The following is a 22,790-nucleotide window of genomic DNA, read 5'->3' as shown; positions in this document are numbered from 1 at the left end:
GAGCCTGACTTGGAAGCAAAGAGTTCTCCCCACCCTCCTCACCTCTCACCTGGTGTCACAAATCACCTTCCTCCGATCCCTACCTTAGGTGACTGCTTGACAGGTATAAAACAGTTGTGAATCTCTGTGTACACATTGGATAGCCAATGGGTAATATGTTTATCACACATACCCTTCCACTGAATATTCAGATGTTATTTCAAATATTACGTACTATTTAAACAGATTATATATCTGTTGTTGTTGTGCTCTCAGTCCACAGACTGGTTTCATGCAGCTCTCCATGTTACTCTAACCTGAGCAAGCTTCTCTATCTCCAAGTAACCACTGCAACCTACATCCTTCTGACTCTGCTTAGTGTATTCATCTCTTGGTCCCCTCTGCAGTTTTTACTCTTCACGCTTCACTCCAATACAATATCCCTTGATGCCTCAGAATGTATTCTACCAACCGATCCCTTCTTCTAGTCAAGCTGGACTACAAATTCCTCTTCTCCCAATTCTATCCAGTACCTCTCAATTAGTTATGTGATCTACCCATCTAATCTTCAGCATTCTTCTGTAGCACCACATTTCGAAAGCTTCTATTCTCTTCTTGTCCAAACTATTTATCGTCCATGTTTCACTTCCATTCACGGCTACACTCCATACAAATACTTTCAGAAACGACTTCCTGACACTTAAATCTATACTTGATGTTAACAAATTTCTCTGCTTCTGAAATGCTTTCCTTGCCATTTCCAGTCTACTTTTTATGTCCTTTCAACTTCGACCATCATCATTTACTTTGCTCCCCAAATAGCAAAACTCATCTACTACTTTAAGTGCCTCACTTCCTAATCTAATTCCCTAAGCATCACCTGATTTAATTTGACTACATTCCATTATCCTCATTTTGCTTTTGTTGAGTCCATCTTACATTCTCCTTTCAAGAAATTGGCCATATCATTCACCTGCTCTTCCAAGTCCTTTGCTATCTCTGACAAAATTACAATGTCTTCAGCAACCCACAAAATTTATATTTCTTCATGATGGATTCCTAGACCAAATTTTTCTTTTTTGCTTTACTGCTTGCTCAATATACATCGGGAATAGGCTACAACCCTGTATCACTCCCTTCTCAATCACGGCTTCCCTTTTGTGCCCCTTGACTCTTATAATTGCCATTTGGTTTCGGTACAAATTGTTAATAGCCTTTTGCTCCCTGTATTTGACAATTGCCACATTCAGAATTTTAAAGAGAGTATTCCAGTCAACATTATCAAAAGCTTTCTCTAAGGCTACAAATGCTAGAAACATAGGTTTGCTTTTCCTTAATCTATCTTAGAAGATAAGTCGTAGAGTCAGTATTGCCTCATGTGTTCCAATACTTCTACAGAATCCAAATTGATCTTCCCCTACGTCAGCTTCTACCAGTTTTTCCAATCGTCTGTAAAGAATTCATGTTACTATTTTGCAACCATAACTTATTAAACTGATAGTTTGATAATTTTCACACCTGTCAACACCTGCTTTCTTTGGGATTGGAATTATTGTATTTTTCTTGAAGTCTGAGGGTATTTCGCCTGTCTCATACATCTTGCTCTCCAAATGGAAGAGTTTTGGCATGGGTGGCTGACTCAAGGCTATCAGTAGTTCTAATGGAATGTTTTCTACTCCCGGGGCCTTGTTTCGACTTAGGTTTTTCAGTGCTCTGTCAGATTTTTCATGCAGTATCGTACATCCCATTTCATCTTCATCTAAGTTCTCTTCCATTTCCATAGTACTGTCCTCAAGTACATCTCCTGTGTATAGACCCTCTATAACTCCTTCCACCTTTACGCTTTTCCTTCTTTGCTTAGAATTGGTTTTCCGTCTGACATCTTGCTAGGTCAATACAGGTGGTTTTCTTTTCTCCAAAGGTGTGTGTAATTCTCCTGTAGGCAGTATCTATCTTACCCCCTAGTGATACATGTTTCTACATCCTTGCATCTGTCCTCTAGCCATCCCTGCTTAGCCATTTTGCACTTCCTGATGATCTCATTTTTGAGATGCTTGTATTCCTTTTCTCCAGCTCATTTACTGCATTTTTGTATTTTCTCCTTTCATCAGTTAAATTTAATCTCTCTTCTGTTACCCAAAGATTTCTGCTAACCCTCATCTTTTTACCTACTTGATTCTCTGCTGCCTTCACTATTTCATCTCTGAAAGCAACCCATTCTTCTTCTACTGTATGTCTTTCCCCTGTGTTTGTCAATTGTTCCCTAAAGCTCTCTCTGAAACTCTCTACAACCTCTGATTCTTTCAGTTTTTCCAGGTTCCATCTTCTTAAGTTCCTGCCTTTTTCAGTTCTTCACTTTCAATCTACAGTTCCTAACCAATAAATTGTGGTCGGAGTTCACATCTGCCCCTGGAAATGTCTTACAATTTAAAACCTGGTTCCTAAATCTCTGTCTAACCATTATATAATCTATCTGAAACCTTCCAGTGTCTTCAGGCCTCTTCCTCATACACAACCCTTCTTTCATGATTCTTAAACCAAGTGTTAGCTACGATTAAGTTGTGCTCTGTGCAAAAATCTTACCAGGTGGCTTCCCCTTTCATTCCTTACCCAAGTCCATATTCACCTACCACTTTTCCTTCTCTCTCTTAAATTCCAGTCCCCCATAAGTATTAAATTTTCTTCTTCCTCAACTATCTGAATAATTTCTTTTAGCGCATCATGCATTTCTTCAATCTCTTCATCATCTGCAGAACTAGTACTATATAAACTTGTACTACTGTGGTAGGCATGGACTTAAGTGTCTATCTTGGCTACAGTGATGTGTTCACTATTATGTATCTATAAAGACTGAATACACCAAAAGGTTTTTTTTTTTTGAAATCAAGGTTTTTGAATAAAATAAAAGGTTTTTCCCAATTTTGAAAGTTCCTGGCTCTTCTGCATATTTCAGAATTTGGTGGACATCCTGATAATATCACTGAAAGCATTATCCAACCAACCTTGCGGCTGCCATGATAATTATTCTTGATTGCTGAGCCATCTCAATTTGTCTCTATGAATGTCATTTAAATCTCAATTGTTTCCAAGTCTTTGCACATAACAGTCAAACCAAATGTTTTCTCTGTGTCCCTAATACATACAGAGCATTAGGGGTGTAAGTGCAGGCATTTCTATCAATGGCTGAGGACAGTGTACTGGACAACATTACATCTTTATTTACTCTATTTTCTGACTAATGATTATAGCTGTTTTTAGACTGGTTAGTACCTCCAACTACTTGTAGCACAAGCAATTCACGAATGTTTATATTCCCTTGGGCAACTAAGCAACTATTCAGGTATTGAAGTGTCGACACACCTATGCAAAATTGATAGTCTATACTGACATGCATAATCTGTTTCATGGTGCAGTTCCAATTGAGCAGGAAACATCAGGTAGTAAATTATGTGATCTGTTAGCAGGAAGACTGTGAAAAAACAACTAACACACTGATGTGGGTACATACTAAGTTTTCAATTATCATGATACCTGTACCCATACCCCTAATACACTGTATTCTATACTTTCAGTACCGTATTATGTGCCCCATCCTTAACATAGGTGTGTTCAAACCCACAGAATAGGCATCACCATAATGTTCCACTTGATACATACATATCAGAAACAAATTTTTTCCTTCCTTATTGAATACCTGAGATCACTGACATAGATGTAAGCATATACACTAATCAAACAACAAACTTTGATTTTTCTCTGACCATCAACTTTTTTTTAGAACCTTTGTATATTTAGAAGTCATTCTATGTCCTACTTTTCCTCCTATGGTGCTAGTCCCAAAGAATGCAGGAGTGTCTCTTTGAAGTTTGGAAAGAGGAGGAATATATTGGTAGACTGAAACTTTACACCAATACTATAGTTTTCTCTGTATAGCTCCATCAGTATGGTGCTGCCATGAAAGGCATACAGTTCCTAGTCTTGAGCTCAACATGCAATTTTAATAAGTTAGGATGTTTCGTTAGTTTATATTCTTTTCAAATATTGACAACTGTGTATTTGTACACTACTGTAACATCAGACAAATTTCTAAATTATTTGAGGTACATTAACACATGTTCTCAAACAAAAATAATGAGAATGTTCTGGAACTTACAGCATCCATGTTAAGCTCCTATGCAGTTCAGGATCCACACCTTCAATATCATCCAGTGTTATAGGTTTATTAAGCAACATCTTATAAAATGGCATTGTAAAGCCTCCATCAATGTAATGACCATGGAAAACAGCTATCCCAATTACACGGCCCACAAAGTGAAAATATGATAAATGCTCCTGTGGAGGAAATCAAGTTACAGATTTTTGATTGTGAATTATCAACCACATTTGAGAAAACTATGTATGACATGACACTGAAAAATACTTACAGGATTAATGCTGCTATCAGGATTGATCTGCAAAGTGTAATTATCTTCACGTGAATACTGGAAAAGTCCGTACTGAGGATTCAGCATTTCATGTGACAGAAGGTACAGCCACTCACGAGCAACACCTCCATAATCTAAACCTTCTTCTCCTCTGAATTTAACCATTAGGCGTTTGCGCATATCCTTTGGTCTCATTTTCATCACTAGTCTATATGACTCCTGTTTGCAAAAGCATGTTATAAATTTAATATAGCAATAAAAAATTTTAACATTTTGAAACACAGTATAATGTGACAAAAAGTGAAAACTACGTTTTATGTGTGATCACGTAACTATTAATTCAGTAATAACTGAGCAAACGTAGTACTGAACGTTTTTATTTACAGCACATAGATAGGTAAATCTTAACTTTGATTAAATACATGAAAAGCTTCTTACTGCATCCAATAAGAAGGCCATTTCATGCAGAAGAAAAAAGAAAAGGTGGGAGGGTTTAAGAAAAAGAAGGAAGTTAGTGAAAATCTAAAATATTTAATCACAATGTCACTGTACCAAAAATTCTTCCAACCGAAATGTTTCTGTCCAAAAAAATGTTAAAAACACACACACACACACACACACACACACACACACACACACACACACACACAATGAACGGGGTAAATAATGTAACAAACGTAGCATCAAACCTGAAATAAAACATTTGCTTATGACACAAAACGGTATTAATGATGTAATGCTCAGCTCAGAGGTAACTGGTTTGAATTCTGTGGGTGGAATAAATTTTTATCAGCAGCATTTAATCTGCAAGGAGCGAGAATTATTGTTGTTGTTGCTGTTAATTTCCCGATTGCCAGGCTTTGCACAAATGTCCTGAGTTGAACTGCAAACCTCTCCACAATGTCTCGTGGAGTGAGGTCATGAGACTGTTAATGGTGATCCACCTATCTCATGGGGCAGTAAGCACCACACAGCTGATGGTGAAGAGGTTGCATTGCTTTTGAGGACACCCCATCAATTGCATTGCCAGTGAATTCTGAATTATCAGGTAGTATGCCATACCTTTTTCATGCCAAAAAATATCTGTTTCAGGGTGAGGAGCTGTGATGGCACTTGAAAAGAGTTATAAAATATTTGAAAAAATGGTTAAGTTCATAAAATATTTCAAAAAGATGACTGTGTCAAATTATTTCAATACACACATATAGCACAAATGAATTATTTTCATCTTGAATAATCCCCGACCAAAAAATCAGGTTAAGAACAAAATAAATTTCTCTAATATGATCCTCGATGGGGTACAGCAATTTTTTTCACAGAAATTTATTAATTTGGTAATTTGATAGACATAATTCAATATTGATGACTGTCATAGAACAACAAAATCTGCATCACAATTTTACACCTCATGGCATCCTACACTTCAATACTTGAAAAAGATTAACAAAATATTTTTGGATTACTGTGTCTTAAAAATCTTAGTAAAAAATGACAATTATACTATAATTTTTAATCAAGATTTTTATGATAGGTTTCCACCTCATTTTCTACCGCTTTCATGATTTGTGTACTTTAAGCATACCATGGGCACATTCTGCTGCCTTTAAATCATTTTTCTTCTTTTCTTTCAGAAAAGCTGTCTACAGTCATTTGAATTTCAGGTTATTCATCACTTTTTAAACTCGTTGACTGCACCTTATGTGGTGGGTGGGGAGGCTTGTGAGCTTTGAATGAAGCTGGGGGCTATGCCAGTGGTAGTGTAGCTACTGGTAGGATCACCCAAACTACGATGGCCTCAGCAGAGGAGCCAGATGAAAAGTGTCACCCAATACAGAGGGAGGGAAGGGGGGGGGGGATGTCTACAGACTATGTCGTCAACCTCTCTGTGGGAGATAACCCCAAAATGAAAGCCTGGTCCACCAGGTTGGGGTTGAGCACAGGGCTGATACCCTTGCCTTGTAGAAGGTCTATTATCATGAATGTGCTTACAAAGATGCATTGCACCAAGGAACAGGAATAACGATATATTGGTTTTATAGATTAGATTAGATTAGTACTTGTTCCATAGACCATGAATACAACACTTTGTAATGATGTGGAACGTGTCAGGTTAATAAAAGGTGTCTATACAAGATATTACATTAGACAAAATATTACATAACACACTTTTTTTGGGGGGTTGGGAAATTACCCACTTACTATATCCAAAAATTCATCTAATGAGTAGAAGGAGTTGCCATTAAGAAATTCTTTTAATTTCCTTTTAAATGCTATATGGCTTTCTGTCAGACTTTTGATGCTATTAGGTAAGTGACCAAAGACTTCTGTGGCAGCATAATTTACTCCCTTCTGAGCCAAAGTTAGATTTAACCTTGAGTAGTGAAGATCATCCTTTCTCCTAGTGTTGTAGCTATGTACACTGCTATTACTTTTGAATTCGTTCGGATTGTTAATAACATATTTCATAAGTGAATATATATATATTGTGAGGCCACAGTCAAGATTTCTAGCTCTTTAAATAAGTGTCTGCAGGATGATCTTGGATGAGCTCCAGCAAGTATTCTGATGACACGCTTTTGTGCAATGAACAGTCTTTTACTCAATGATGAGTTCCCCAGAATATGATGCCATACGAAAGCGGAGAATGAAAATAGGCGTGGTAAGCTAATTTACTCAGATGTATATCGCCAAAATTTGCAATGACCCTAATAGCATAAGTAGCTGAACTCAAACGTTTCAGCAGATCCTCAGTGTGTTTTTTCCAGTTCAACCCCATCAACGCATACACCTAGAAATTTTGAATATTCTACCTTAGCTACGGATTTCTGATCGAAGTCTATATTTATGAATGGTGTCATTCCATTTACTGAGTGGAAGTGTATATACTGTGTTCTGTCAAAGTTTAATGAGAGCCCATTTGCAGAGAACCACTTAATGATTTTCTGAAAAACATCGTTTACAATTTCACCAGTTAATTCTTGTCTGTCGGGTGTGATAGCTATACTTGTATCATCGGCAAAAAGTACCATCTTTGCATCTTCGTGACCTTGCGGCACCCCATTCTTGATTGTTGCCCAGTTTGAGAAATCACCAGCTTTTTGCATATTATGTGAACTGTTTATTTCAACTTTCTGCACTCTTCCAGTTAGGTATGATTTAAACCATTTGAGCACTGTCCCATTCATACCACAGTATTTGAGCTTATCTAGAAGTATTCTAATAAATTTGGTATGTGGGTAACCTGCTGCAAACAGAAGCTATGAGTAGTACTGCGGAAGAGATGTTAAGCTACAGAATGGAACTTGTTGCACTTTAGGAAATCAGGTGGAAAGGAAGAGGTGAGATTCTAAGCATAAATTCTCCCTATATTATTCAGGAACAGATGATACATGTAGATCTGGTATTGCTTTCATTCTACATGATGAAAGAAAACATACTCTGCATATCAAAGATAAATTTCATAATGTGACCGATGTACGGTAACAGAAGAATCAGACGAAGGTATGCTACATGGTTTATACGATCAACTACTACAGGAGGTTTGTAATAGAATACCTAGATATAGCTCCAAAATAGTCCTTGGTGACTATAATGCCAAACTGAACAAAGAAGAGGCTTTCAGAAATGTGTTTCTTAATGAAAGTCCGTACACTGAAACTAGTACAAAAGTATGAAGATTGCAGTTTGCTTTTGAGGCCAAGTAAAAGGCAGTAAACACCTTCTTCCCAAGGAAAAATATCTACAGAGACATGTGGAAAACATGGAAGAAATAAACCAAACCAGTAGTACATATACTGGTATCAAAGAGATGTGTACTGAGATGGAAAAAGGGGGCCACTTTCTGAGGAGATAATTCTGATACAAAATATAAGATCAAATCAAGGATTATAATTATAATGGAAAAAGAATAAAGGTAGCAAGGGCATGTGGAAGTGGAATAAAGGGAAGCCCTAAGGAGACAGAGAAGATGGAAGAGTGCTACCAAAGGAAAGAGAGCACAAAATTTTATTATAAAATTAAAGAAGGGACTCAAGAATATAGTCCAAAAATAAAAGCACTTAAGGACAGAGAGAGAGAATTTTCCACACAAATTGAGCCAATAGTGCAACGGAATTCTGGAGGGCAATTCCACCAGAAGTGAGCAGCCGCCACTCTTCTACACGGCAGATCTAGAGACAGAAGAATCCACATACAGGATGTACTGAAGGTAGTACACTGTCTAAAAAACCTACAAAGCATCAGGAACTGATGAAATTGCTGTAGAGCTGTTAAAAAATGGTGGAATTAGTCTCCATAAATGAATCCACAAACTTATCAAACTTAGGTGGAATAAGGAAAGAATCCCAGAAGGCTGGAGCTTAGGTGTAATCCAAATAATACATAAGAAAAAGACAGAAATTTAATTGTTCGAATTACTGAGGGATTACCTTGCTGAATGTAACCTGTAAGATTCTCTGTATTATTATCTACAATAGGCTATTTCCACATGCAGGAGATATTCTGGGAGAATATCAGTTGTCTTTCGGCCTAATAGGTCTACAACAGATCAGATATTTGTGCTGAAGCAAATACGTGAAAAGGCATACAAGTTTAAAATTTGGCATCGTAATCTTAAAGTAAATTTCAAGCATCCTTCAATGGTCTTGATAAGGCAGAAATGCTAGATGATTTGCCAACACTTGGTATACCAGCACGGTATGTTTCACTTATTCAAGCAACGCTGGCTGGTCCGAAGGCTGCAGAGTGAGTCAGTGGTTTAGCATTAGCAAAGCAGTCAGACAAGGGGATGCCCTTTCTGTTATGCATGTTTAATCTGACAGCTTAAGCAGCCATTTGAAAGGTTCAAATATATGGTTACATAAACACAAAGTTAACCCTGATATTTGCATATGTAGATGTAGCAATTATTAGTAGAAGTGTTTTACTAGAGAGAACAATATGAAAGCTGAAAGAAGACACAGTATTTCAGAGGCCCTACTATTAATGAAATGAAGATTAAGCATATGAATTTCATCAGGAAGGAAAATAACAACTTGTTCGATTTTGATCATGCATAGAACTTTGAATACCTGAGATCTAATATTAATATGAAAAATTCTATGTCAGCTGAAATAAAATTTTGTGTCCTAAATGGCAATAGACGCTTCCACATGTTTAAGAAATTATTGACCTCTAGGTTATTAAATCGACAGCTGAAACTGGAAATTTATAGGGTCATGATCAGGCCAATTGTAACCTACAGATGCAAAACACAGACATGAACAAATAATGTTAACAGCAGCTCAGGACATTTGAATGCAAGGTTCTGTGAATGATCTATGGGGCAGTTCAGGGCAACAATGGTTTCTGGAGATTTAAAATGAACACCTCCTACAAAGAGATGACATTGTAAGAACAATAAAAAATAGAATAGTCTGGCTTGGACATGCCTTTAGGGTGGATACTGGAAGAAGAACAAAAAATGTTTTTGAATGGAGGCCAACAGGAATAAGAGAGAGGAAAACCAAGAAAGCAGTGGGTAGGCAATGTGGATGATCATATCTAATCTCTCAGAGGCAGAGGATGGCGGAGAACTGCACTGGAGAAGGCAGAATGGAGAAAACTTGAAGAGGCTAAGATCCTCAAAGTGCAGTAACATCATGAGAAAATAATTAATATTTTTAATCTCCTCTTCAAGATGCCTTTGGTTTTGTACCTCATTTTGCTTTTCTTCTAATTTAGGTTTTCTTTCCTTTCACATTCTTCTTTACAAGCCTTATAATTTGCATTTGCTTGCTGTCCATACCTAACGAGTTGAGAGTCAATCAGCAAAAGAAGAAAATGGGGGTATTGTCCCAAATTATCACTCACAGTCAAAACACACTTTAAAATTCTTGTGGCCATCGCTGCCTTATCTTTTCCTAGTGTATGGTTTCGAACAGAATACCTTCTCTCTATATCCACATTTCCACGAGATAGTGTAAGAGAAGCCTTAACAAGTTTTGAAGCCTTTGGATATTTTAACTCTATGGATGACAAATCTATTTTTGAAATGTGCTGCTGCCAGTAATTGCAAACACCTTTGGCATCTAAAGCTGGGTAATCTTTTTCAAACTCTAGAACCTTCCACGCATCTGCTAAGCAATTTCCTGGACACTGAATGGCGTCATTTTTGCAACCTTTAACATGTCACTGCAATTTCTCCTCATTATTCTCTCATTGGAGTTTAAAAACCTAACACTTTTCAGTGGCACCCTTGATAAGCACATCTTTTCCACCCCATCTTTCCAAGCTGCAATCTAATGAGTTTCAGCATTATTTAGAAACCACAACTTGACAAGTTCTTCCAGTTTACTAAGATCTTTGGTATTTGCCCACTAATGACTAGTTTCTCAAGAGAAAGAACATTATCTCACGTAAAGAGTTCATTATGAAGAACATCAGAAATAATCTCAGTTTTTTTCAAAGTAGAAACCTTTATAACATGAGCCAAAAAGATCTGAAGTATGTTTTATATTTCAGTGTGCAACTTATGAATCAAAGGTGTTTGGCTTTGAAATGGTTGCGTGAACTTACTGAATAGTTCTGCAGATGAAATCATGAAATTAAGTTCTGCTTTCATTGGAGGTTTTTTAAAAGCACTCATAATGGCATTGTCGGATTTGGACTGAACAGTATCAGTATTCTTTTTTAGAGGTATACTAGCGGCAATGTCCCCATGTGCCTGGGATGTTTACTGTCTGCCACACGAAGTGATTGGCCCTGTACCTTGTTGATAGTCATAGCGATTGCCAGGCACATGGGAAACAGCAACTGCTTTAAGTTGAATGGCATATTTGAGTCACTGGGTGTCAACAGAACACAACAAATGAACACGTCTTCACCTGCAGCATTCACAAAAATTGGGTTGTGTTTCCAGTCTGACATTCGCAAATATACACCAATTTCAAACCAAAAGTTTAGTAATGACAATTATACCATAGATAACTCTTTGATTTCTTATAAATAAGTATGTCACTGTGTTTTTGGAGATTAGTCTTTTATTGTTTCCACTCAGTTTTCACTGTTTCAAATAGGGCTGTGTTTGAGCACAACTCAAAATGTTCAAACAGTTTATGCCACAGTTCGTAAAATATTGGGTTCTATGCAATCTTCTGATTGGCCCATGATCTAGTGACTATTGTTGGTACTATATCCACAACTGTCTTAGTGTACGTATGGCACCATGGATTTTAATAATAAAAGTAACTGTGAAAAACAGCCTAAAATACCTTCTACGCTATATGTGATTTGGAACACTGGCAACTAATGAATAAATTAAGAGTTCGCATCATGTTTCTGTCAAATTCTGGAGCTTTTGCTCATTCCGTAATCTAGTAAAATCTAATGGCACTATCTTCAAGACGGGTATTGTAGTTGTAATTTAATCTCATATTGGCATAATGATCAGTTTACCACAATATATTTCCTTTGTCAAGCATTCGATTTTTTATTAATTTTCTTCATCGTTTCATCTGAAAGCAGAAATTTGAAGTAAATCGGCCAAGAGCTTTGAAGATTACAAAATCTTACATAGACAGTGATCTTTCTCTTGTCTTGAAGGTAAAGTATGCAAAATTTCATCAATACCAGAATGAAACTGTAGACTTGTATGAATTACAAACAAATTAACAAACAAACACTCTTCCTTATATACATTGATGCCTAAGAAACTAATATTGAATACCACTTTGATGTTCCAGAATCCTGTTGGCTGAATCTCCTAAAGTAAGTCACTGTGGTCATATACATCTAAAACTTGTGATGTGGATTGTTAAAATTTAGAGCAAATTTTCCTAGCAAACAGGCCAAACATTAGCAGCTTCTTCAGAATGCACTCACACTATAGATGATTAAAAGTTTTTGGCTGCAAGCTACAGCCACAACACAGCCACAGGGAGATGACAAATTTTCTTGGAGTGGGGGCAAGAAAGATCTTTTTGTATCCTTAAGTAGGTTGTAACATCTTCATCACTTTTTATCAAGATTAGCGAGACAAATCTACACACTATGCTAGTTGTTATGTGACAGGCACAGTTCTTGTACAAGTTCAGGATTGCAATGAAAGATTTATTGCTTATGCCTCCTGAATGCACTCCAAGTCCGAAAGGAATTACTCTATAAATGAGAAAGTGTGCCTTGCAGTTGTCTGGGCTATCAGTACGATCAGACACTATTAATGCAGCAGATCGTTCACTGTTGCTAGTATTCACCATTTTTCTTTATGCTGGCTGGCAAGCCTGAAGGAACCATCAGTAGAACTGGCTGCATGGGCACTAAAGCATTGCGCTACTACATAGAAATAAATGCAAACACAAGAGTGTTGACTGCCATTTGCAGAATCCACTGGAAGAACATTTGCTGGTGATATCCCAGCCATTGCTGTAGCTAACCATTTTTTACGATGCCTTCTTTCTGTTCAACTTAGCATATGCACTTTCATACAACAGTGCATGCAGGCATGTGTATTTGTGTGCGAGTAATTTCTTTTATTTGGAGGGCATGAATAATAGCACATTGCTCCTCACGTTAGGTGGGCCTCTCTTGTGCTGCTCAGCAAACAATAACCACGTGCCGCCCACGTGTGTTTTGTTGATGTGTCATGTCTTGAGGTTATGCTTGAGGGTAATTTTTGTGCAATAATGTCTACTGACTCCCAAGAAAGCAAGCTGAACTTTAGAGATGATTACTGAGAAGAGAAGCCATGTGGTATGCTGCTTCTACATATTATTTCAATAAAAATATGAGATATGTTGCCCTGAGAGTCAAGTATTAGATAAAAGGTTTCCAATCACATTACTGTCTGAAAGTAGGGAAACAGAGGAGGAGGAGCTTTCAAATTTATGAAAAATGCATAAGAAAATTGTGGACAAATATTCTTCTTATGGTTATTTAACAGCCCAACATGAGGAATGAGGTATCACTCAAAATGGTACTGGTAGAACAGGGCAGCAAAACTTCAGTCTCAGCTAAAAAGCAGTTGCATAACAACTCAGCATTTAAAGAATGCAAAAAAAGTGTGATAAAAGGCATCCTCTGTGTGAAATGTAACTTCTGGTTACATGAAAAGTGTGTGAATGAGAATCTCAGGTTCATAAATGTTGATATTAGTTGGTCATGTCTTAACTGTGTTACTGATGAATTTGAAGATCTTCTGAATATAATAAATTCAAGAGACGAAATTATCAAGTTACTGAATAGTGACATCGAGACTCTCAGAAAAGATAGTAATCTGGAAGCAAGAAAATGCGAAACTATTAAACGAATAACTGTTTACGGATTTGCAAAAGCAGTGAAACAGTGATGGAAAATGGCCACAAAAATAGTCAAATTGAAAGTGTTAAAAGTGATATGCAAACCAAAAAACATGATGATAATTATGAGAAAGAGGTATAAAATATGTCAAACCTAGAAATAAATATAAGTGGATAGTTATGTACTAAAAATAGAGGAAGAAAGTATCAAGAAAGTAACAAACAGCACTGGAAATGACTTCTTAATAACTAGTGATGCACTAATTAAAACTGTTGCAGTACATCTGGCCACAGATAAGCACACATCAATTAAATAATCATTTCAAGAACAGACGGACAACAAGACAAAACACACTTCTGCTGGTAAATCGCAATGAAAACTGTAACAGTATTTTCATGCATGTGGGGACGAACTCACTGCAAACCAGCAGCAGAGAAAAGATCGTAAACAAGGCATGAAATCTAATCCTGACAGTGAAAAATGTACACCCAGCATCAAAGTTAATTTTAAGTGGTACTCTGCACAGAAAATTGGAAAGTGATAAATACACAGACAGAATAAACGATCGCATCAGAGAGCAATTCAACAGACTTGGTGCAGTTTTTGTGGATTCAAATAAATTTATTAGTGATAAGTGTCTACGACAAGATGGACTGCTTTTAAACAGGCGAGATTCGGCTACATTCAACATTATGTATAGTGGTATTTGTAAGATCATACTTGGTAAGGGAAACTAATATGCAGAGATGTTGTTGTTGTTGTTGTTGTTGTTGTTGTGGTCTTCAGTCATGAGACTGGTTTGATGTAGCTCTCCATACTACTCTATCCTGTGCAAGCTGCTTCATCTCCCAGTACCTACTGCAACCTACATCCTTCTGAATCTGCTTAGTGTATTCATCTCTTGGTCTCCCTCTACAATTTTTACCCTCCACGCTGCCCTCCAGTACTAAATTGGTGATCCCTTGATGCCTCAGAACATGTCCTACCAACCGATCCCTTCTTCTAGTCACGTTGTGCCACAAACTCCTCTTCTCCCCAATTCTATTCAATACCTCCTCATTAGTTGTGTGATCTTGGGTTGTAAAAATTGATAAAGTTGAAATGAAAATACACAGTGTTTCACCAACAGATATCATTAAGAATATTCAAAAAAGTAACAACACGTTCTTAATGCACCTTAACATAAATGGGTCATATTCAAACTATACAAATGGCAGAGAAACAAAACTTAATGACTTGCAAATCAAGTTGTCAGAAATACTAAATACTGAGGCTGTATGCTTGAATGTAAATACTGAGGCTGTATGCTTGAATGTAAATACTGAGGCTGTATGCTTGAATGACCACTAGCTTACAAAGGAGAGTACCAAAATCTTAAATAACCTTTATCATTTTTATGTTGCCAGCAGGTTTTGTAGGAGTAATTTAACTCAAGGAGAATTGTGCATGCTTGTGGAAAGATCAATGGAATATGAAGCAAGATAATTTTGATTCCCTTTATGCAGAATGCGTATTTGAAAGCTGCTGCTTAGAGTTATGGCAAAATGTTATTTTATGTGTGTAGAACTCCATGTGCAGAAACAAGAAAACAATTTTTGTTGAAATTCCAGTGCCTACTGCAAAAAGGTCAAAACGAAATCCAAGCAAAGAACCTTAATAACTGCTGATTTCAACATAGATTTAGCCAGTGAAACCAACAACTCAATAAAATTCCTTGATATGATTCAAGTATCGGGGTTTTGCACTTATTCCACTGATTTTAGTCAAGTAAACATAATGTCAGCAACATGTACAGATAATATTTTAACCAATTACATTTATAATGAGGCAAATAAGTTTTGTTTAGATTTAGGACTTTTTGACCATTGTGCTCTCTTTACAGAGTCACCAAAAACAATAGAAACCTGCTCCAACGAACCTACACCAAACGCCAATTCACCACAGAAAATATAAACTTATTCCATCAAAGATTAAATAAGGTGGAGTGAGCTGTAGATCATAGTATTTCATGTTTTCAAAATTTTGCTTCTTTCTTTGAAAACTTCCAACACATTTTTAATTAAACTTTCCCCCTTACTGTGCATAATAAAAATGTAGGAAATAAACTAGTGGATTAGTGGATTACTGAAGGAACAAAAATCTCTACTGCAAGAAAAAGATAGCTACATAGGGATCTATAACATAGGAACAAAAAATCTAGTGCAAGAAAAAGATAGCTACACAAGTCCTGATTTTGTTACCTACGTAAATAAATTACAAAAATATTTTTAAAAAAGTTGTAAAGGCTGCAAGAGAACGGGCAAATAATAGATTTTGGATAGTGAAAACAAATCAAATGCATTACGACCAGTGATCAAAGCTGAAACAGGTGCCACAGCTAGGGGCCATGATATTTCAGAAATCAAGATAGAGGACAAAACTACTGTAAATACTGCTCAAATTTCTGAATTATTTCATCAATTCTTTATAAATGCAAACAAATCAAACATCAATGTAGAAACGTACCAAGATACTGTAAGTTTCTTTAACACTGGGCAATTTGAAGGTGAATTTCAGTACATTTAGCAAAACTACTGTAAAAGATAGAAAATGTGATACTATCATTACAAAGTAAAACATCAGCAGTATGGGATGGGATACCAACAATAGTGTTAAAAACAGTATCTAAAATAACCGCACAGTCACTTCCTACAATAGTTAACCAGTCCCTTCCAGAAGGTTATTTTCCAGACACACATAGGCACACAGTTTAAGCCACTGTTCAAAAAAGGCACAAAAGAACTTATGGGGAACTATTGGCCAATCTCTCATCTTACATCACTATCAAAAATATTTGAAAAGGTAGTCACCATACAAATTCAAAATTTCATACAAAAATTTAAAATAACCTCAAAAAATCAGTATCGATTTCAAAAAGGCAAAACCATGGTATCTGCTATAAACCATTCAGTAGATAAAATTAGTTCCTCTCCTGACAACTTACTGCATACCACAGGAATTTATTGTGGCCTATCAAAGGCCTCTGATAGTGTGAACCACTCTTTGCTACTCTGTGAACTGGGAAAGTAGGAACTGTGGGCAATGTGGTTTAAGTCCTACCTAACCGACTGAAGACAGAGTGGTTATATCATAGAGAGGAACTTATACTTCAAAATGTAAAACCATTTCACAATGAGTACCCAAAGGTCCTGTTTCAGGTCCCATTCTGTTTCTGTTTTATGTAAATGTACTTTAGTACTGAAAGTCACTTAGTTTTATTTGTAGATAACATCTGTAATTATTGGAAGTAACAATACTGATCAAATTCACCAAACTGTATTTAAAACTTTAGAAAAATTAGATACCTAGCTGGATTTAAATGGGTTAAAATTAAACATGAAAAAGACTCAGTTAATACAGCTGAAAGCAAAACAAGCAAAATTAAATGATATTTAGATCAGTCACAAAAACTAGGATTTGCAGAAAGCTGTGTGAAATTCCTAGGAATGCAACTGGATAAAAATCTATCATGGGGCTCACATACACAGTACTATGCAAATAAGTTAAATAGCCTAGCATTTGCAATTAGGATATTACACAATGATACCAATATGGACATACGAATAATAGTATATCACATCTACTTCAAGTCAGTAATAAGATATGGAATTACATTTTTGGGGTAACTCAAACCATAAGTGTCGCATATTAAAATTTCAGAAAACCATCGTTAGAAATTTGCACAATGTAGGGCGAAAGAAATCATGTCACCCACTCCTAAAAGATCTAAGTATATCAAGTGTTCCCTCACTACACATCTATGAGCTGATTTTCTTTATTCATAGTAACCATGATTTACATGTAGCAAATCATTTTCAACATGATTACAACAGAAATAAATAAAATTTATGCTGCCCAACCACCATTTAAAATTTTATGCTCAAACTCCACAGTATATGGGTATGTAACAAAGTGAAAGGAAGAGAACTGCTCAGTATAAATTTAGAAGCACTGAAAAAAACCTTATATGAGAAATCAAATCAGTGCAGAAATGTTACTATTCAGTAGAAGAATTCATGAATGACAACCCGAAAATTTGAGTAGGAGAGAGAGTAACTACTTAGGACTGTTAATCTTTAATAGCTTGTTACTTTCAAAGAAAAATTATTAATTGCTTAATTAATTAATTATCCAGTACAGTATATTATATTAATGATATTATAAGAAAAATTCTAAACCAGTTTTTGTGTTTTGATGAGTCTCCTGTACATTTAATCAATGACTCAAAATTGTACGTTATGATACAATAAACTTCTACTTCTATTCTACTCTGATCAAAAGAAAAGAAGGAGTGGAGCTGAATGAAGTACAATGATGACACCAAAAATACAAAATGGGAAAACACAACACCTACTAGTGGATTTAGGGTCTACGGAATTTCTGAATTTGTTGAGTCTGAGGACATCAATCCTAAACAACTGTTTATAAAATTAATGACATAATGAATGTCAATTAACTTTCACATTAAGTCTAACGGTCTCAATTACATATTTTTTAGCGAAATAAACAACTCAACTAGTACAAATGATGATGATTGCCAGCTAACCAAATGTTAGTGCCAGCCTTGTCACACTAGTTTCTCAAGCAGAAAATCTGAAATCTGTCTGTCACTTGAAATTTGCAAAAAGCAAAACAACCTTGCTCTCACTTTGCATTTCTTGTACCTCTGTTATTTAGGTACTGTGTAACCCAAAGCCTTATTGTTTTCTTGCTGAGGAAAGAAATGGATGCATAGCAGACTGCTTGCACAATGAGGCAATGTGTGGATAGGAAAACACGCATGCATACACGTGTTCTTTTTACTCATTTTAGCACGTGCACTTTGTTGCCATGTGTCTATGACTGTGAATGAGGAAAGAGGCATTGTGTGGACATACTTTTACAGAAGTAAGAAGTTATCAAAAGAGAATCCAGATATATAAGTGAAATACTGTATAAAAGGAATTATGAAACAATGGATGGGCAGTGTTGCTCGCCATCTTAGACCTTTTACAGCTAGCCACACGGAAGTATCTTCAGTGCACATTGACATCAGGTCATTCAGCATTTGTGCAGACTTTGAACAAATCTGAAGCAGATGCCACTGGCTGTGTGTCTGCCAGTCTATAAGACATTGTATTAGCCACTGTAGGTTAATACCAACAACAGAGCTATTGTGCCTCAGTTACCCCTAGGATTTCTGACCAACTGTTTCAGCGATTGCTCCTTTTCACTGGATTGAAATTGACCTTTCCAAAAGGGATATCGCATGGACAAAAGGGAATACGTACATAATAGTGAAATCCAACTAACACCCACTAAAATGTCAAGCAAGACTATCACCTGCTGCAGCTCCAGGAACCTGCAAGTTTCTTGTAAAAGACATAATTTTGAATTACATCAGCATCTTCTGTAATGGTCTCCAATGACGGAAAAGTGTTTCACTGAAGACGGTTTCACAAACTAATGACTTCACCAAATGTTTTAATATGATGTCAGCAGATAAGCTCTCAATGTACGTAGACATGTACTGACAGACAGGGATGCACTACACATTTCATGCCTTTTTCTTGATACATGCTCGACAAGCTGAAATAAGAATGGATACTTTGTTTCCATCTCAACCTGATAACGAAAGTTTTTATTGAACACCTAATTACCTGAACTCAAGGAGATTGACATTTAGCATGCCTGTCGGCCTTGCACACCCAATATAAGAATTGTAAATGTTATATAGCAAACACCAACCTATAAACTACAACACAAGTGGCTTAAAATGGATTTTCACACCTATGAACAATGTAGAATTACAGAAAAATTATTAAAGCTTTACATTGGCCTGCACTGAATCCTAAGTAGACTATAAAGTCAAGGATGGCGATTTTACACGGAGGAGACCAAAGTGCACAGACACTGTCCATCTAGTTTGCGTGAGGCCCTATCATGGTCATGAGGCATAGGTCGATGATAGGGGCTTCTGATAAATGGAATGTGAAGATCTGCCCAACGATATTGAGACCTCGAATAGAACTCGATCTGAATGTAGTGACCATGAGGATGTGACAATAAGGACAAATGAAATGATCCAATAGTACTGTCATACAAAAGAGTATCAATTAGGTCCAAAATCAGTACGCTAGAGTCTACTCCAAAACAATGGTTCTAGGACTTGCTTATTTTTTTTTGGAACAATGGAATTTACTGGAACATTATCAGGGTTGCCCTAAGTTTCCCCAAGTGATGTTGTTGTGGTCTTCAGTCCTGAGACTGGTTTGATGCAGCTCTCCATGCTACTCAGTCCTGTGCAAGCTTCTTCATCTCCCAGTACCTACTGCAGCCTACATCCTCCTGAATCTGCTTAGTGTATTCATCTCTTGGTCTCCCTCTACGACTTTTACCCTCCACGCTGCCCTCCATTACTAAATTGGTGATCCCTTGATGCCTCAGAACATGTCCTACCAACCGATCCCTTCTTCTAGTCAAGTTGTGCCACACACTCCTCTTCTTCCCAATTCTGTTCAATACCTCATCATTAGTTATGTGATCTACCCATCTAATCTTCAGCATTCTTATGTAGCACCACATTTCAAAAGCTTCTATTCTCTTCTTGTCCAAACTATTTATCGTCCATGTTTCACTTCCATTCATGGCTACACTCCGTACAAATACTTTCAGAAAAGACTTCCTGACACTTTATACTTGGTGTTAACAAATTTCTCTTCTTCAGAAATGTTTTCCTTGCCATTGCCAGTCTACATTTTATATCCCCTCTACTTCGACCATCATCAGTTATTTTGCTCCCCAAATAGCAAAACTCTTTTACTACTATAAGCGTCTCATTTCCTGTCTAATTCCCTCTGCATCACCCGACTTAATTCGACTACATTCCATTATCCTCGTTTTGCTTTTGTTGATGTTCATCTTATATCCTCCTTTCAAGACATTGTCCATTCCGTTCAACTGCTCTTCCAAGTCCTTTGCTGTCTCTGACAGAATTACAATGTCATTGGCGAACCTCAAAATTTTTATTTCTTCTCCATGGATTTTAATACCTACTCCGAACATTTCTTTTGTTTCCTTTACTGCTTGCTCAATATACAGATTGAATAGCATCGGGAATAGGATACAACCCTATATCACTCCCTTCTCAATCACGGCTTCCCTTTTGTGCCCCTTGACACTCATAACAGCCATCTGCTTTGTGTACAAATTGTAAACAGTCTTTCGTTCCCTGTATTTTACCCCTGCCACCTTCAGAAATTGAAAGAGAGTATTCCAGTCAACATTGTCAAAAGTTTTCTCTGAGTTTACAAATGCTAGAAACGTAGGTTTGCCTTTCCTTAATCTATCTTCTAAGATAAGTCGTAGGGTCAGTATTGGCTTACGTGTTCCAACATTTCTACGGAATCCAAACTGATCTTCCCCGAGGTCGGCTTCTACCAGTTTTTCCATTTTTCTGTAAAAAATTCGTGCTAGTATTTTGCACCTGTGACTTATTAAACTGATAGTTCGGTAATTTTCACATCTGTCAACACCTGCTTTCCTTGGGATTGGAATTATTATATGCTTCTTGAAGTCTGAGGGAATTTCGCCTGTCTCTTACATCTTGCTCACCAGATGGTAAAGTTTTGTCAAGACTAGCTCTCCCAAGGCTGTAAGTAGTTCTAATGGAATGTCGTCTACTCCCGGGGCCTTGTTTCGACCTAGATCATTCAGTGCTCTGTCAAACTCTTCACGCAGTATCATATCTCCCATTTCATCTTCATCTACCTTCTCTTCCATTTCCATAATATTGTCCTCAAGAACATCACCTCTGTATAGGCCCTCTATATACTCCTTCCACCTTTCTGCCTTCCCTTCTTTGCTTAGAACTGGGTTGCCATCTGAGCTCTTGATATTCATACAAGTGGTTCTCTTCTCTCCAAAGGTCTCTTTAATTTTCCTGTAGGAAGTATCTATCTTACCCCTAGTGAGACAAGCCTCTACATCCTTACATTTGTCCTCTAGCCATCCCTGCTTAGCCATTTTGCACTTCCTGTCGATCTCATTTTTGAGACGTTTGTATTCCTTTTTGCCTGCTTCACTTACTGCATTTTTGTATTTTCTCCTTTCATCAATTAAATTCAGTATCTCTTCTGTTACCCAAGGATTTCTACTAGCCCTCATCTTTTTACCTACTTGATCCTCTGCTGCCTTTACTATTTCATTCCTCAAAGCTACCCATTCTTCTTCTACTGTATTTCTTTCCCCCATTCCTGTCAATTGTTCCCTTATGCTCTCCCTGAAACTCTGTAGAACCTAGTTTATCCAGGTCCCATCTCCTTCAATTCCCACCTTTTTGCAGTTTCTTCAGTTTTAATCAACAGTTCATAACCGATAGATTGTGGTCAGAGTCCACATCTGCCCCTGGAAATGTCTTACAATTTAAAATCTGGTTCCTAAATCTCTGTCTTACCATTATATAATCTATCTGAAACCTTCTAGTATCTCCATGGTTCTTCTATGTATGCAACCTTCTTTCATGATTCTTGAACCAAGTGTTAGCTATGATTAAGTTATGCTCTGTTCAAAATTCTACCAGGCGGCTTTCTCTTTCATTTCTTAGCCCCAATCCATATTCACCTACTACATTTCCTTCACTGACTATTAAATTTTCGCCTCTCTTCACTACCTGAATAATTTCTTAAGGGATATTCACTGATATTTCCCTGATTCCCAGACAGGTTTTATCATTTTTCCCTGGTAAATTTTGAGATTTCAAGGATAAGCAGGTTGACAATCTGTCTTTCCACCAGCTATGGTACAAGAAACAATAGTGCAACGAGGAAATACCTAAAAAACTTTCAAGCAGACTGCGTTTTCTGATGTGAGCAAAAATCTAAAGTACTAACATCAACATCTTTTGTAATGAACTGTTTTTAGATGCAAAAAGCAAGCAAAATGGTATATGTGCTTCATTAAGACCACTGATGTTATTTTGTTTAAAAAAAAACAACACATTTGGGGACAAAGATATGCACTTACTTGGAGTTGCAAGAAGGATTTAAAATACCTTCACTGATTTCAGAAATAACCTCAGAAAAAAGTAGGTCTCTT

The 22,790-nt window shown here is 36.8% G+C and overlaps 1 protein-coding gene across 1 annotated transcript in view; it reads right to left on the bottom strand.

The window, feature by feature from the left end:
• Positions 1–22,790, bottom strand: part of LOC126235699 (E3 ubiquitin-protein ligase SMURF1) — a 177,320-nt gene that overhangs the window by 31,804 nt on the left and 122,726 nt on the right. The window contains exons 10-11 of the mRNA XM_049944453.1: positions 4,404–4,622; positions 4,133–4,311 (exon numbers count right to left, since the gene is read on the bottom strand). Coding sequence (XP_049800410.1) covers positions 4,133–4,311; positions 4,404–4,622 — 398 coding nt within the window. The remainder of the gene's footprint in view (positions 1–4,132; positions 4,312–4,403; positions 4,623–22,790) is intronic.

This window comes from Schistocerca nitens, chromosome 2 (assembly GCF_023898315.1).
Source record: "Schistocerca nitens isolate TAMUIC-IGC-003100 chromosome 2, iqSchNite1.1, whole genome shotgun sequence".
In the NCBI taxonomy this organism is placed as follows: domain Eukaryota; kingdom Metazoa; phylum Arthropoda; class Insecta; order Orthoptera; family Acrididae; genus Schistocerca; species Schistocerca nitens.
This window is presented reverse-complemented; position numbering and strand designations above follow the sequence as displayed.